Source organism: Sinocyclocheilus rhinocerous, unplaced genomic scaffold, assembly GCF_001515625.1.
Source record: "Sinocyclocheilus rhinocerous isolate Xijiao unplaced genomic scaffold, SAMN03320098_v1.1 scaffold1915, whole genome shotgun sequence".
Lineage (NCBI taxonomy): Eukaryota > Metazoa > Chordata > Actinopteri > Cypriniformes > Cyprinidae > Sinocyclocheilus > Sinocyclocheilus rhinocerous.
Genome location: NW_015639873.1, coordinates 170,327 through 184,836, shown reverse-complemented (window position 1 = coordinate 184,836; position 14,510 = coordinate 170,327). Strand labels below are relative to the sequence as shown.

The window sequence follows — 14,510 nt, the reverse complement described above, 5'->3', positions numbered from 1 at the left end:
TCACACTCACACACTCACACTCACACACACACACACTCACACACTCACACACACCCACACACACACTCACTCACTCACATACACACACACACTCACACTCTCTCACACACACACTCACTCTCACTCACTCACTCACTCACACACACACACACACTCACACACACAGAAGTACTGTTTCTGATCTTGAAATGTTCCTTGAATAACTAACTCCATGTGTGTTTTCTCTGACAGGTTCAAACTCCTCTTGAACAAGAGATTTTCAGACTCTTGCACATCAACAGCCAGCCTGTCGATGACCCTGTTTTGACTCCTGTAGAGGAGCAATCACTTAAAGCCATGAGCTTGGAGGAGGTATGACTCTCATAAAGCTTCTGTTCTATTGCCTTGGAGGTTTACAGCCGTTTTTGTGACATTAAGTTATTAATGGTTACAGAGCAATGTTGCTACATTAATTTAGTGAGTCACGCCTCATGGGTCCTGCCATGTTAACGTCACATGGCATCACATGAGTTACTCTTACTACTGCTGCTAATGCTCCATGTAACACTTTCAGTCAAGGTGCAGAACTTCATAGGATGCATGCTCATGGTGCATAAACAGAAAAAAACAAGCAACTTGAGAAAATGCATGACTTACTAGCCAACCCTGTTTAGCTCCAGCCTTAATCAAACACACCTGAACCAGCTAATCAAGGCGTTAAGGTTAAGGATTGTTTGAAAATAGCAAGTGTTTTGGAGCATGTTGGAACTGAAACTATTGTGTCAAAATGTATCACCGCCATTAAATACAGGGTTCCCGCGGGTCCTTAAAAAGTCTTCAATTTAGTTTTATCAAATTTAAGTCCATAAAAGCCTTAAATATCTCAAATGGCACAAGAAAAGTCTTAATAACAATTCAAGAGGTGTTCGATTTGGGGATGGAAAGACAAGAATGGATGATTATGGATTAATGTGAGGATTAAACTTAAAAAGACTATGATTTTATGGAATAAATATGAGCGCTGCAGGATTCAAAGATAAAACGAGGCGCTGGTGATTTTACAGTATATGAATGTATCGCTGAAGGAAAAAGCTATAACGTTTATGAGCGCAGTGCTGCTTTGATTACAGTGTTACTGTGGAAACCGCTGTATTTCTGACGCCACAGGCGCCTCCTGCTGGCTGAGAATGAATGTGCGTTTTCAATAAGCCTGTCTGCAGTTTTTGTTCAGACCAATGCGAAAATCCACCCATGTTTTTACACAGCAAAGTTGTAAATGTGAAAGAAGATAATGTGCTTTCTAAAAATCTAAACAAGATTTTATGGAATAAATATGAGCGCTGCAGGATTCAAAGATAAAACGAGGCGCTGGTGATTTTACAGTATATGAATGTATCGCTGAAGGAAAAAGCTATAACGTTTATGAGCGCAGTGCTGCTTTGATTACAGTGTTACTGTGGAAACCGCTGTATTTCTGACGCCACAGGCGCCTCCTGCTGGCTGAGAATGAATGTGCGTTTTCAATAAGCCTGTCTGCAGTTTTTGTTCAGACCAATGCGAAAATCCACCCATGTTTTTACGCAGCAAAGTTGTAAATGTGAAAGATAATGTGCTTTCTAAAAATCTAAACAATTAAGATAAGCAAGATATTTTAATACAATAATTTATAGCCTGCATTTGACTCATCGCCTTTAAAAAGAAAAAAAAATGGTTTAAAGGCTGAAATGTGATGTTTATCATTTAAGACTTTGTGTTTTGTGAAAACCTGTATCTGAACTCTAAATCATATAATTTTATGGTTTAATATGTTACCATAGACGTTACCCTTCCCGCTAATATTAATTTTATTTGTGCAGGTCTTAAAAAGGGTCATAAAGTCTTGAATTTGAATTTTAAAAATCCTACAGATACCCTGTAAATAGTGAAATAAAATTCCTTCCTTGATATTTGTGTTTTGAAAATGTTTTTTGATTGATGATTCTCAATGGAGAAAAAATAGATAAAAAGGAAAAATGAATGATAAATACAGCTTTAGTGTGAAGTGTTACAAACTTTATGTAATGTATGTGACCATTTTGTTAAATTTAACATGCATTTCTTTAGTGTTTGGTACGTGTCTCTTTTGCTTTAATGACAGTATGTACTTGTGCTGGCATGGACTCCACAAAGCCGTTTCTCAGTGCCATTCTCATGCTATAATCAATTAATGTTACTCACAGTGAGATGGTGTGGCGATGAAGTTTGTTTTGATTGGTGTTCATTCTATAATTAAGCCATTTGGGATGATGCTGTTATTCGAAGTAAATCTGAAATCCACATTTTAGAGCAGGATACTGTTGATATGATATGGTTCCAAATTAATGCTTATGATTGGTCACCAAGCAGCACATTAATTATTCTATCTTTATTATTAGTTTTCATTTTTAATCAGTTTTTTTTTTTGTATTCTGCTTTGTGACTATTTGTTTTGCGTGGCAGGCTAAGATTCGTCGCGCTGAGCTTCAAAAGGCAAGAGCGCTCCAGTCGTACTATGAGGCAAAAGCCAAAAGAGAAAAGAAAATCAAGAGCAAAAAGTGAGTTCTACAACTGAACATTTCTGTCAACTATTTGTTAGTCTTTCTTTTATCTTAAGTGCGAAATGCATCTTCCTCAGGTACCACAAGGTTCAGAGGAAAGCCAAGTGTAAGGATTTCCTGAAGCAGTTTGATGAAATGGTAAAGACGAATCCTGAAGGAGCTCTGGAAGAGCTAAAAAAGATGGAGCTGTCCAGGATGGAGGTGCGTGGTGAACTGTAGAGACTGTGTGGAAAGAAAGATTATGAATAAGTGAGAATTATTTGGGCGTAAATATATTTTTCCGTGTTTTCTCTGCAGGAGAGGATGTCTCTGAAACATCAGAACAGTGGCAAGTGGGCAAAATCAAAGGCCATTATGGCTAAATATGATGATTCGGTGAGAGTGTTTGATGTTTTTGATAGCGGAATGAGACTGAAAATGTTATTTATGGTTCCTGTTCTTAGTCATCAGTTTTATTACCATAATAAACAGTGACATTTGAGTGTCTCCCATGCTCTTCAGGCACGCAAAGCAATGCAGGAGCAGCTGCAGATGAATAAAGATCTTACCCAGAAGATCGTGGTGCCCTCTGATGACGAACATGAAAGTAACGAGGAAGGCTTGGAGACTATTCCTGATTTTGTGAACGACTCTGAGCCAGTCATTGACTCTGTCAACCCCTGGATGAGAGGCCAGCTTACACATGAAGAGCCTGAGGTCAGCTGTGTCACAACTGAGGATGTGCAAACCGCAGAAGAGGAGAATGAGGAAGAGGAACTCGTTGGAGAATTTGAGAGGAAGAGGAAGCTGAGGCAAGCTGATGAAGAGGACTTGATTCCTACAGAAGAAGAGCGTAAGAGAGCAGGCTTAAAGAAAATACGTACGATTCTGCAATTGTTTGCTCACCCTCGTGTCATTCTCAAACTGATGATTTACTTTTTTGCCATGGAACACAAAAGGAAAGATTTTCTATAATGTCCAAACTAGGGATGAGTGATATAATATATTGAGATTAGGGCTGTCACTAACGATTATTTTGGTAATCGAGTAATAAGTCGCTTATTCTGACGATTAATCGAGCAATCGGGTAATTGTGTGGTATTAAAAATAGAAGCGAACAATAGACTTTAAAATGTCATAATAGCAATGAGGCGATAATAATTGGTTCAAATAAAATATAAAAAGTAATCATATGGTTTTATTTAGGGCTGCGCGATTAATCAAAATCGTGATTTGGCTTGATGTGATTATTGAATCTCAAAGGCTGCGATTTTTAATTAAATATATGCACAGCGCCAGTAGTAAATGCTGCTCATCTCACCCCCGAGATGGCTTGAACACAGATAAACCATATATTGTCGTAGGTTTATTGTCTTCAATCAGTTCAGGTGTTTCTATCTTCTTTTAATTCAGTCACATCGATAGCTAGATACCTTTGTCCATATTAGGGATTTCCTGGAACGTCATGTGTTCTATTACTTCTGTGATGCATTTGTGGAGTTTCTGCGCGAGGGAAAAATAATACTTCTTTCTAAAGAAATTTGAAGTAAACATGATAATCCATGTTTTTATCCAGTGTATAGAAGTGTACAGGAGTTTGTTTTTCTTTCCCCACAGTGGATGTATAAAAGACTCATATTTCATATTAAAGACATGGACACCATTTTTGATTTTACATACTTCCTGATAAAAATTAAGAAATTACTGTCAAATATTTGTTATCATAACAGTATCATATGATGTACAGTTATAGGCCTGTATGTTAACAAGTAACCTTGCAGTTTTCTGTAAAATAAAATTAGTATTGTTATTATTTTATCAATTTTGATCTAATTATTATATAATTTTTTATTAATAATTAAATTTTAAATCGCAATTTTAACCAGAAAAATCGCAATTTGATTTTTTCCCCAAATCGTGCAGCCATAGTTTTATTGAACAAAACTGTTAAAATGCATAATGTAATAAAACAATATAATCGTAACTTATGTATATTATGCATATATAAAATGCCTGCAGAGGGTGCCAATGGCCGGATCGGTTATCAGTCAGACGACCGTCTACTATTCTGTGTTATTGTTAAGTTCCACGAAAGGCACAAACACATTATAAAGCACCATAACGTTTCCATGCACTATATTCCAAGAGTTCTGAAGCCGTTCCATAGTTTAATGTGAGGTTCTGATGAATATTTAAGTCGTTAGTAAACTCTTCTCTCCGCTGCGGCTGTCAGTCTTCCTCCATTTGGCATTCAAACTGTGTGTTTATAATAGTCTGCCTTCATCTGTTAATTGACCTTCAGTCTCCTTTATTATTGTTAAATGTGCAATACAGAGCAATCAACAGAAGTTGGTACACCTGTCGGAATTTGCATCTGTTTTTAATAACTCATTTACGACCGCCAAATCAGAATTCTCTCATTTATTCATTCTCATGGACTTGAGCTGCATAATGAAGTGTATGTGGTGATTCTCATCCAAACTAGTTTCTGGTATTTTTTTTACAGAACCTGCAAGCGAGGTGGTTGAAGAAGATGTGGTTGAGGTTTCTGACAAAGAGGAGGAGGATGATGATGATGATGATGAAGAAGAAGAAGAAGAGGACGTTTCAGAGTTTAACACCCTTTTCAGGCTCATGAGGAGCGAGAAGACACTTGAGGGTTCAAATCAGACACGAGAAGGGTTGAACACACCCGGGCAAGAAGATGAAGAGGGACTTTTGAATGAAGGACAGATTCGAGTCAGGAATATAGAGGACCTGGAGGTTTTAGGCGAGTTTGTCGACCCCCAACCCATTGCGGAGCCGTCACTGCCACGAACCGCTGCTGTGGAGGCCACTTCTGAGCCACCTTATAAAAAGAAAAGGGAAATCGACCTCAAAGAAGTACTCACCAAAGAAGCCAAAGCCGTCAAAGTTCCCTTTTTGCCAACAGTTGTTGATGAGGAAGTGAGTTGAATTTTAAATTAAGTGTAACCAATAGACCTTAGTGAGGGTAAACACCACGGCTGCATCCAAAATCACATACTCATTTAAGTAGGTACTTCTCTTGAATAAGTAATTACTTCACGTCCACTAAAAAAAAGTATGTTTTATATAGTATGATCTGTTGTGTTGCTTCACAAGTCTTAATGGGTTAGTAAAGTGTCCGTCGGATGCACGCTTCAGAATCTTGCTGCTGGAGATAGAAAGTCATCTGAATACTTTTCGTCTACTGTTGTATGAAAACCGTGATTTTGAACGTACCACATACCGTTTTTCGCCTACTATGTAGTAGGGAAGTTTGCGATTTCGGATGCAGCCCATATGTAAAGACTGTCAGATATAGATGTACAGTGTGTTTGCTTGTGGAAATTAGACCTGTAATATTCTGAAAAACCCACTGAACAGAATTGCCAGCCCTGACTAAGATCTTTCTCTGTTAACTTTGGCATTTAGGGCCATATTTTAACGATCTAAGCACATGGCGCAAGTGCACTTAGTGCGTGTCCGAATCCACTTTTGCTAGTTTAACGATGGGAAAAATGGTCGGCGTGCATGGTCTAAAAGGGTTGTGCCTATTCTCTTAATGAGTCGTGGGTGTGTTTTGGGCGTAACGTGCCGTAAACCAATCAGAGACTCATCTCTCATTCCCTTTAAAAGCCAGTTGCGCTTGTGCCATGGCGAATTCGCTATTTACACGGCGGAATTTGCAAAAACTGTATGCTTCTCCAGAGAGGAACAGTTCTGCTCTGACTATCTACGGGGCACAATAATAATCTTTTACATTGTAATCCTTTAATTTTTAATATTTGGCATGTTTGTGCGCTGCCCTTTGTGTGTAATAAGCATGCGCATTGTTCACCCGCCTATAGGCACATATTACTAACGCACCCTTTAACCCGTTAACTGTCACTGGCCCACTGAAAAATCGGTAAAAAAAAAAAGTTTTGAATATAAAGAAAAAAACAATAGATTCTCTATTTTTGATGCAGTGTGAACTGTAACATAGGTATAAGGTTCTCGTCGCATGTCTTTTGTGTTTTTTAGAGGTTGAATTGAAATCAAATTCTGCCATACTGCCCTTAATACTTCTGATTGTGATGTCTGCTTCATAATTATTGAGAAAAGTATGGAAAAACATGTTTCAGATCACCGTCAAACCGTATATGGAAATGGAGGTGCCTTTATATGGTTCCTAATGGGGTTTGTGCCATACTGCCCTTAATACTTCTGATTGTGATGTCTACTTCATAATTATTGAGAAAAGTATGGAAAAACGTGTTTCAGATCACTCAAACCGTATATGGAAATGGAGGTGCCTTTATATGGTTACTAATGGGGTTTGATGGTCATCTAGTGGAAAAGCTTGGTACTGCGTCCAAACAAAATCTCACCGAAAGCTCATTTTTTGAGATATCAACCTCAAATTTGGAACACAACGTGTTCATATTTTTGGTTTTTATTTTCTAGCAGTTTTAGAGTAAAATGTTTTGTAATATGTATTTTATATCAAATAAACATATTTTAATTTAACTATTTTAACTTAAACTTCCATAACTTTTTTTGTAATATCATTTTTATAACTTTTTTCACTTCTACAATAATCTGCACAGTGTCTTCTTTAAAAAGAGACCGACCTTAAGTCGGTGCTCCACTGCATTCACAATTTATAACAATTTAAGTAGGAAATGTCATTTTCAGGTCTATGCTCAAAAAGTGGAACCGACAGTTAACGGGTTAAATAAATAAAAAAAATATTACACCATTGACTTTAGACCAGGTTTCAGCTGGTCAAAGGCGCAGTCTATTCCAGTTGCCTCAAAATAGAAATGCGCCTGAACACACCTCGTTTTCAGACCAGCACGCCCTTCGGCGCACAAATGCATTTGCTGTTTAAACGACGTGGCGCAGGGCGTGAAAATGATAACTGCGTCCGGCTGAAACGAGCAAAAAACACTTGCGGCGCGCCGGGTGTATGATAGCGAGCTAAGTTTTTGAGTTGTATGCTGCATTTTCCTGTATTTAAAATGTTTTCCCTTTTTTATTTTAGGAGCGTGATGAACAGATCTCCATCATCAAGGAGGCGTTTGCTGGCGATGATGTAATTTCTGATTTCATAAAGGACAAAAGCAAACTGGAAGCTGCTGGGAGGCCTGAAGTGGTGGACCTGACTCTGCCAGGCTGGGGAGAATGGGGAGGAGTTGGTCTCAAACCCTCCCGCTGGAAACGCAAAAGGTAATGCTATTAAATCATTCTTATCTTTAACTTTCAAAACATTTCCTGTCCTTTCCCCAGAATTTTTAAAATGTTTTCCCTTTTTTATTGTAGGAGCGTGATGAACAGATCTCCATCATCAAGGAGGCGTTTGCTGGCGATGATGTAATTTCTGATTTCATAAAGGACAAAAGCAAACTGGAAGCTGCTGGGAGGCCTGAAGTGGTGGACCTGACTCTGCCAGGCTGGGGAGAATGGGGAGGAGTTGGTCTCAAACCCTCCCGCTGGAAACGCAAAAGGTAATGCTATTAAATCATTCTTATCTTTAACTTTCAAAACATTTCCTGTCCTTTCCCCAGAATTTTTCTCTCTCCTATACTAGCTTAACGTTCTATCTAGTCATTTGTAATTAAAATGTTTTAAAGAAAATAAGTAGCACTTCTGAGATTGTGTAAAGTGGTGCTCACTTGAAATGAAGAATCATTTGCACAAAGACTTGGATTTACTAACAGCTTGTGCCGCTACAAACCTGGCTGTGATAGTTGCTTGTAGTATACTGCGTTAGTCATTACGTAAATGATCTGGTTGTGTCTGTTCGTTAGTTGTGCGATGTCAGAAGATCAGCTGCAGAAATTTCCACTACCGTCACTTTTATGGGATTTCAGTCTCAAGCTCATTTTCGCTGTTTAGTGAATCTGGCCCTTCATGTTTTCTTTTGCATGGAGCATACGTTCATGTGCTCTTGATTTGATATCAATTCTTTTGAAAATACTTCAAATCTGTTTTTCTTTCTCCTAACACTGTAACAGGAAGCACTCTTACTTGGTAGCGAGTTCCGCCTTAAGTTGACAAGTTTTTTTTTTTGCACAGCAATCTAACCGTGTATGCACATCCTCAGCTCAAAGCCTTATCATAGCACTAATGGTTAATTTGTCTCTGTAGATTTAGGATAAAAACGGCCCCACCTCCTCCACGGCAAGACCAGAAACTGCCTGATGTCATCATATCGGAGAACAGAAATGCATCAGTCGCTTCTCATCAGGTAACCAATCGTCTGGCAACACTCAAAAGTAGCTGAGTTCTATGAAATCTATATGAATTTGAGTATGAGAATCTCTTTCGCTCATGAATGCGTCGAATTCCTGATTTTGGGACGAGATGCTAAACAAAATAGAATGGAAGTTTTTGTTGAACCAGCTAAATTAATTTACATTTTTTTTTTTTTTTTTTTTGGAGTGATGGAAACAAGTGACAGACGTTTCTCATAAACTGAAAGGAAGCCCAACACTGCGTCTCTCTAATTATTATTCTTGTTTTTTTCATAGGTTAGTCAGCTGCCGTTCCCTTTTCAAAACACTGCACAGTTTGAGTCTTCCATCCGTACGCCTATCGGCCCGACATGGAACACACAAAGTGTTGTGAAGAATATGACGAAACCCAAAGTTATCACTAAAATGGGTGCAATCATTGAGCCTATGGTCAAAGAGGACTTCATAAAGAATAAGACCACAACACCAGGGGGTAAAGGACCAGCAATCATGCTGGGAGAAAACAAACGGGCAAAAGAGGGCACAAAGCGGTCATCGGAAAAGCATCGAGGAAGAAGATCGCAGAAGAGGAGAAAGTAACAGGCATGAACGATCGTGTGGCTTCAGTCACTGCATAAATAGATTTTATTTGTGAAGTGTTTGAAGAAGACATCTCTCTAATAAATTACCAAATTAACTTTTTGGAATTCCTTTTATGTCCTCATACATCAATTTGTATTTAGCAGAATACCTATAATGAGTAATAGATGAGTTTGCTTTCTTAAATGAAGAGTAGTTACCTTGTTTTTCTGTTCAAGTGCCCTAAAAAAATAAATTTTAAAATCTATTTTGTTGCAAATTTGTTTTTTTATCGTCGTCTTGCTTGAATGTCTTTTAAATGTTTCAACATGATTAAATGGCGTCAATACTCGTTCAAGTGTTTAAAGCTGAGCATGGCAATATTACACAAACTAAGCTGCACTGGACTGTGTGTTGTGTTGAGCTGAGAGTGTAGGCTATTACACTCTTGTTGCACTGTAAAAATATTGTTAAATTTACAGTAAAAAAATGTAAATAAAGTAGCTGTGGTTGCTAGAAATTGGCCATTAAAAAAAAAGTGTTGACCATGTTTTTGGTATTATGGGGTTGCATGTTAGTTCCTGTGCCTTTTGCTTATAACAGTGTTTTTGTATTGATTTTTTTTATTAATATTTTACATAATATAGCCATTTAAAAAAAAGAATGAAAAAACAAAAATGTTCTCCCCACCCACACTGCGTAGTTATTATACATTATATTATGCACACTCTTAATCTGTTCTAAAATAAATAAAGGAGGGAAAGAAAGGGAAAAAATGACAATAGCAAGATCAAACAGCAAATGTTACATTTGTATCCATTTGCTCTATGTACTGTATGTCAGCACTGGATGCCAAATAGAGAAAAAAGTTTGGCAGAGCACCGAATCTTCTCTAGTGCAAGATGATGCATAAGATCCCTAATCCAGTGACTGAAAGTAGGTGGAGATTTGTCCTTCCACTTACACAAAATAAGACTTCTGGCTATTAAAGTTGAAAAAGAGAGCATATTCTTTGTATTGTTATCGAAGCAGAGTTCTGTAGTTAAATCAAATATTGCAAAAACAGGAGAAGGATTAATAGATAAATACAGAACTCCTGAAAGAAAACTAAATATTAATCGCTAGAAATTAAACTTAGAACAGGACCAAAATTAGCTGTTTTTGTATTGATTTTAATATTGATAAATTATGTTTTACTTAACATAACTTAACATTCAAAATGTTTTTTACCTTAAAATATGGGTGGTACAATAGAAAATGACATGATGTGTTGGACTTCATCTTAAGAGGACTGTGCATAAAACATGGCAAATACTCTAATATAGATGGTGCACATTGTGATACACACAAGACAAAACACCATACATGACATACATGACAAGTAAATGCAATAGCACACAATAGGGCTAAAGGCGAGCCTTGAGGGAAATCTGACTTTCATTACTCCCATAGTGTATATTTTGTGGGAAAAGAAGTCAATAATATGATGGTTTGTTTAAAAATCATGTTAATGTATGAGGTGAGAGGTGGGCCTTTTACCCCGATTATCACGTTTTGATAATTTACTTTGTTCAATAAGCTATAGCTTCATTGCAATGTTCATTTTAAAAAATACAAAATTTAAATAAAAAAATTCTGAAAGCTGCTTAAACTGCTTGATGGAGATCCTATAATATGGCAGTAGTAACAATATATGTATTATATGATATGGTTAATATCATAAATTGAAATATAATGATTTCATTATAAATATGGTAGTTATCTCTTACGTTGGAAACCAAATTTAATAACTGATATTGACCATCTGAGTCTAACCATGTCATGTCAAGTTAGCCAGCTAGTATCACATCAATTATTGTACCTTTAGTCCCAAAAGCAGAGGTGCTTTTAAACCCAAAATACCATACCTGATATATTCTTCAGCTTTTGAAAAGCTGATTTTAAACTGAAAATCATTAACAAGACCTATGCTCAATAAAATTAAATACTGTGCTTTAATTTGTAGCATCAAGAAAAACAGGATGCCTTTTTAGCAAGAAACAAACCAAACCTCAGCATAGCTTACTTGTCTCACAGTTTAAGGTTTAAATGATGATCAACATAAAGAAAACATGAACTACACTTGTGTGAACACCTCAAAAAAATCACATCCACTCCACTCTAGGTTTGTGTGCGTTTTCTGATTAAAAAGCCTTTAACATAAGTTTCAGCGTTTAATATTTTATAAATGGCATTGCACAAAGCAAAAAAGGCTGTTTACCAAACACCCGATCTTATATGCCACCATCCAAACATTATAACAGTAGGATAGAGCATAAGTTGGGCGAAGAAAATGGACATTTTCTATGCTCCACTCATTTCCTTCCCGACAGAGGAGGTCTTTGTTTCTTTGTCCAGATCAATGACAGATTCCTGGAACTAAAGTTTGTTTCTCTTTTTGAAGACCGTCTCACCTGACACCACGTGAATACTTTATGCAGGGGAGGGGCAGTGTAGCGTGTTGGCATGAAATTCCCATTTTTTATGCAATTGTGACTCAGCAGATGCGCCTCTCAAAAGTCGCTTGTCCACTGCGAGATCTGGGAATGTGTGTGTAAGTTAGTTTGTTGCATTGTACGATTGCACATGAGCTGGCCTGTTTCAGGAATCATGGATGCTGTGTTTTGTGGGATTGTCATACTACAAGTTTTTACATCGGTTCTGTGCTTTCCAAGCGGGGCACCGGCTTCAGTTTGTGTGGATATGATGCCGAGGCATGAAGGGGTACAGCCCCAGCCAAACCCTGCTCCATACACCATCCAGCCAAGCAGCACAGCCTTCCAGACTGGCAACCCCATCACAGGTAGAGGATAAAGCTCATTTGGATGGGGTCACTACAGTTTTAGAAGAGACTTTTAGTAAATTAATTCATGCAGTTCTACATTCTTTTTTCCAAGATGTGCATGTCTGAATCCAAAGCTTACCGAATTCTTGCTAAACTGAGTGTAATTCATAATTGCATGCCAAGGAAAATCCTCTCAATCAAGAAATAAAAATGCGCTGTCCATAAATCTATTAGGAAACAAAACTTGGAGATTACTTTTTTTGTGTGTGTTATGTTTATTCTTGTTTTTAATTGCATCTTAAGACACCATTAGGTTTGTGACATTCAGGCCAAATTCTGGGAATATTTTAACTGCATTTATAACAATTATTTAGCCATTTAATTTAATGCATGTATATCACAAGTGCCTAAAATGAGGATAATTGTATCACTTGTTGTAACGTTTGTTCTCTTGTTGTTTGTCAGTTGTAATCAAAGGTCCTGACTATAGAGGCGTGCTCCTTGAGGCTCGCTCTGGATCTGACTCAAAAGCAATAGGATCCTGGCAGACACCTCCAAATAACACAAAGTTCTTAGAGGTGAGACTTTGGACTATTATGCTTTTATTTTACTGCAATATTTATATCTGAAATAATAAGATCAGATATGATTTAAATGATACAGAACCCCTTTTTATAATTTAGAAACATTAGATTAATTATGGAAGCTGCGATCCATAGTGAATTCTTCTTAGGGACTACACATATCTAGTCATTTTGTACACTCTAAAAAATGCTGGGTTAAATACAACCCAGTGCTGGGTAAAATAGGGACAAACCCAGCAATTGGGTTGTTTTGACCCAGCGGTTGGGTTAAATGTTTAACCCAACCTTCTGGGTAGTAACCCAACCGCTGGGTCAAAACAACCCAATTGCTGGGTTTGTCCCTATTTTACCCAGCACTGGGTTGTATTTAACCCAGCATTTTTTAGAGTGTAAGATTAAAATGCCTTTTTTTTCCATTCCTTGTTTTTGTTTTGGTAGTGTAACAAAACATTCAGAAATATGTCATTGGTACACCTGTTAGTAAATCACTGGCATTATAAATTTGGTAACTGTAGTCACTGTATATTTCCATCCACCTATTTTTATGCGCATTTTGGATTATCGCATAAAAAACCGCTGGATGGAAATTCCAAGATGCGCATACATTCTAAAAATGCGCATAAAAAAACGTATGCGCACAACTGAGTAGGATAAGGATTTCTTATCTTTATCCGATAAGAAAAAATGCGCATAAACTGCGACACATTTACTGAATAAATTCCACCATGCGCATTGAAAAAGTCATGTGTCTATATATTGTTTTGGTCGTTCTGAAAGGCCTGAGCAAAGTCTGTCATCAAAGTATTTCTGTATAATTACTGTCTCACACGACTGCGTTCCCAAACAGCAGCATCCACCTCTAAAAGCATTAACCGCATTTATCGTGTTACGTCTGCTCTCTCTGAAGCACAAGTCATTTATTACAAATGAAAAGTATTATATTCAGTGGCTTCTCCTAGTTTTCTTAGAGATATTTAGTGCCAGTTTATCAGGAAGTGACGGTTTTGTTCTCTTTGACTCGTTGGGTGGAAACGGTGCTTTATTCGCAAATGTTTCATGCGATATTCCAGTTAAGTTAAATTCGCATCTTTGGATGGAAACCTATCTTGAGGGTCATACACTTGTGTTCCCTAGTGTTCAGGAAACCAGCAAGGTGCCATCACCCATGCCAACACCAACATAAAAAACAACTCCACCGTCTACACCTGGATTCCACCAGCTACAGCGAAAAACATCGTCTTCGTGTAAGAGTGAACAAAAACCATCTCAAATTGATACCACATGACTGTGCTAGTTTGTGCAAAAGAGTCATTTGTATGCTAATACTGTTGTGCATTACAGATTAGAAGTTTTTTCTCCCAAGTAATCCAGAGAAATGATTAAAACACTTCAATATTTGTCCACTTCATCCTTAGGGCGACTGTAGCCCAGCAGCGCACTGTGTTCTGGGTACAAGTGACGTCCTCGACTTCAAGTGAGTAAATATGGAAATCTGGAATCCATTTTGTTTTATACTGTATATGTGACCCTAGACCACAAAACTAGTCATAAGTGTAAATTTTTCAAAATTGTGATAAAGAAAAGCTGAATAAATAAGCTTTCCATTGATGTATGGTTTGTTAGGATAGGACAATATTTGGCCGAGATACAACTATTTGAAAATCTGGAATCTGAGGGTGCAAGAAAATCAAAATATTGAGAAAATCATCTTTAAAGTTGTCCAAATTAAGTTCTTAGCAATGCATATTACTAATCAAAAATAAAGTTT

General features: G+C 37.3%; 2 protein-coding genes across 2 annotated transcripts in view; both read left to right on the top strand.

Annotated features, from left to right (window-relative positions):
• LOC107752246 (U3 small nucleolar RNA-associated protein 14 homolog A) overlaps nucleotides 1-9,586 on the top strand; it is a 17,480-nt gene extending 7,894 nt beyond the window's left edge. The window contains exons 7-16 of the mRNA XM_016568176.1: nucleotides 232-351; nucleotides 2,458-2,552; nucleotides 2,633-2,756; nucleotides 2,853-2,930; nucleotides 3,057-3,414; nucleotides 5,041-5,480; nucleotides 7,564-7,749; nucleotides 7,842-8,026; nucleotides 8,670-8,769; nucleotides 9,053-9,586. Coding sequence (XP_016423662.1) covers nucleotides 232-351; nucleotides 2,458-2,552; nucleotides 2,633-2,756; nucleotides 2,853-2,930; nucleotides 3,057-3,414; nucleotides 5,041-5,480; nucleotides 7,564-7,749; nucleotides 7,842-8,026; nucleotides 8,670-8,769; nucleotides 9,053-9,355 — 1,989 coding nt within the window. The 3' untranslated portion in view covers nucleotides 9,356-9,586. The remainder of the gene's footprint in view (nucleotides 1-231; nucleotides 352-2,457; nucleotides 2,553-2,632; nucleotides 2,757-2,852; nucleotides 2,931-3,056; nucleotides 3,415-5,040; nucleotides 5,481-7,563; nucleotides 7,750-7,841; nucleotides 8,027-8,669; nucleotides 8,770-9,052) is intronic.
• Nucleotides 9,587-11,892: 2,306 nt separating this feature from the next.
• Nucleotides 11,893-14,510, top strand: part of LOC107752261 (putative defense protein 3) — a 4,606-nt gene continuing 1,988 nt past the window's right edge. The window contains exons 1-4 of the mRNA XM_016568191.1: nucleotides 11,893-12,176; nucleotides 12,624-12,736; nucleotides 13,877-13,986; nucleotides 14,158-14,216. Of these exons, the coding sequence (XP_016423677.1) occupies nucleotides 11,960-12,176; nucleotides 12,624-12,736; nucleotides 13,877-13,986; nucleotides 14,158-14,216 (499 nt within the window). The 5' untranslated portion in view covers nucleotides 11,893-11,959. The remainder of the gene's footprint in view (nucleotides 12,177-12,623; nucleotides 12,737-13,876; nucleotides 13,987-14,157; nucleotides 14,217-14,510) is intronic.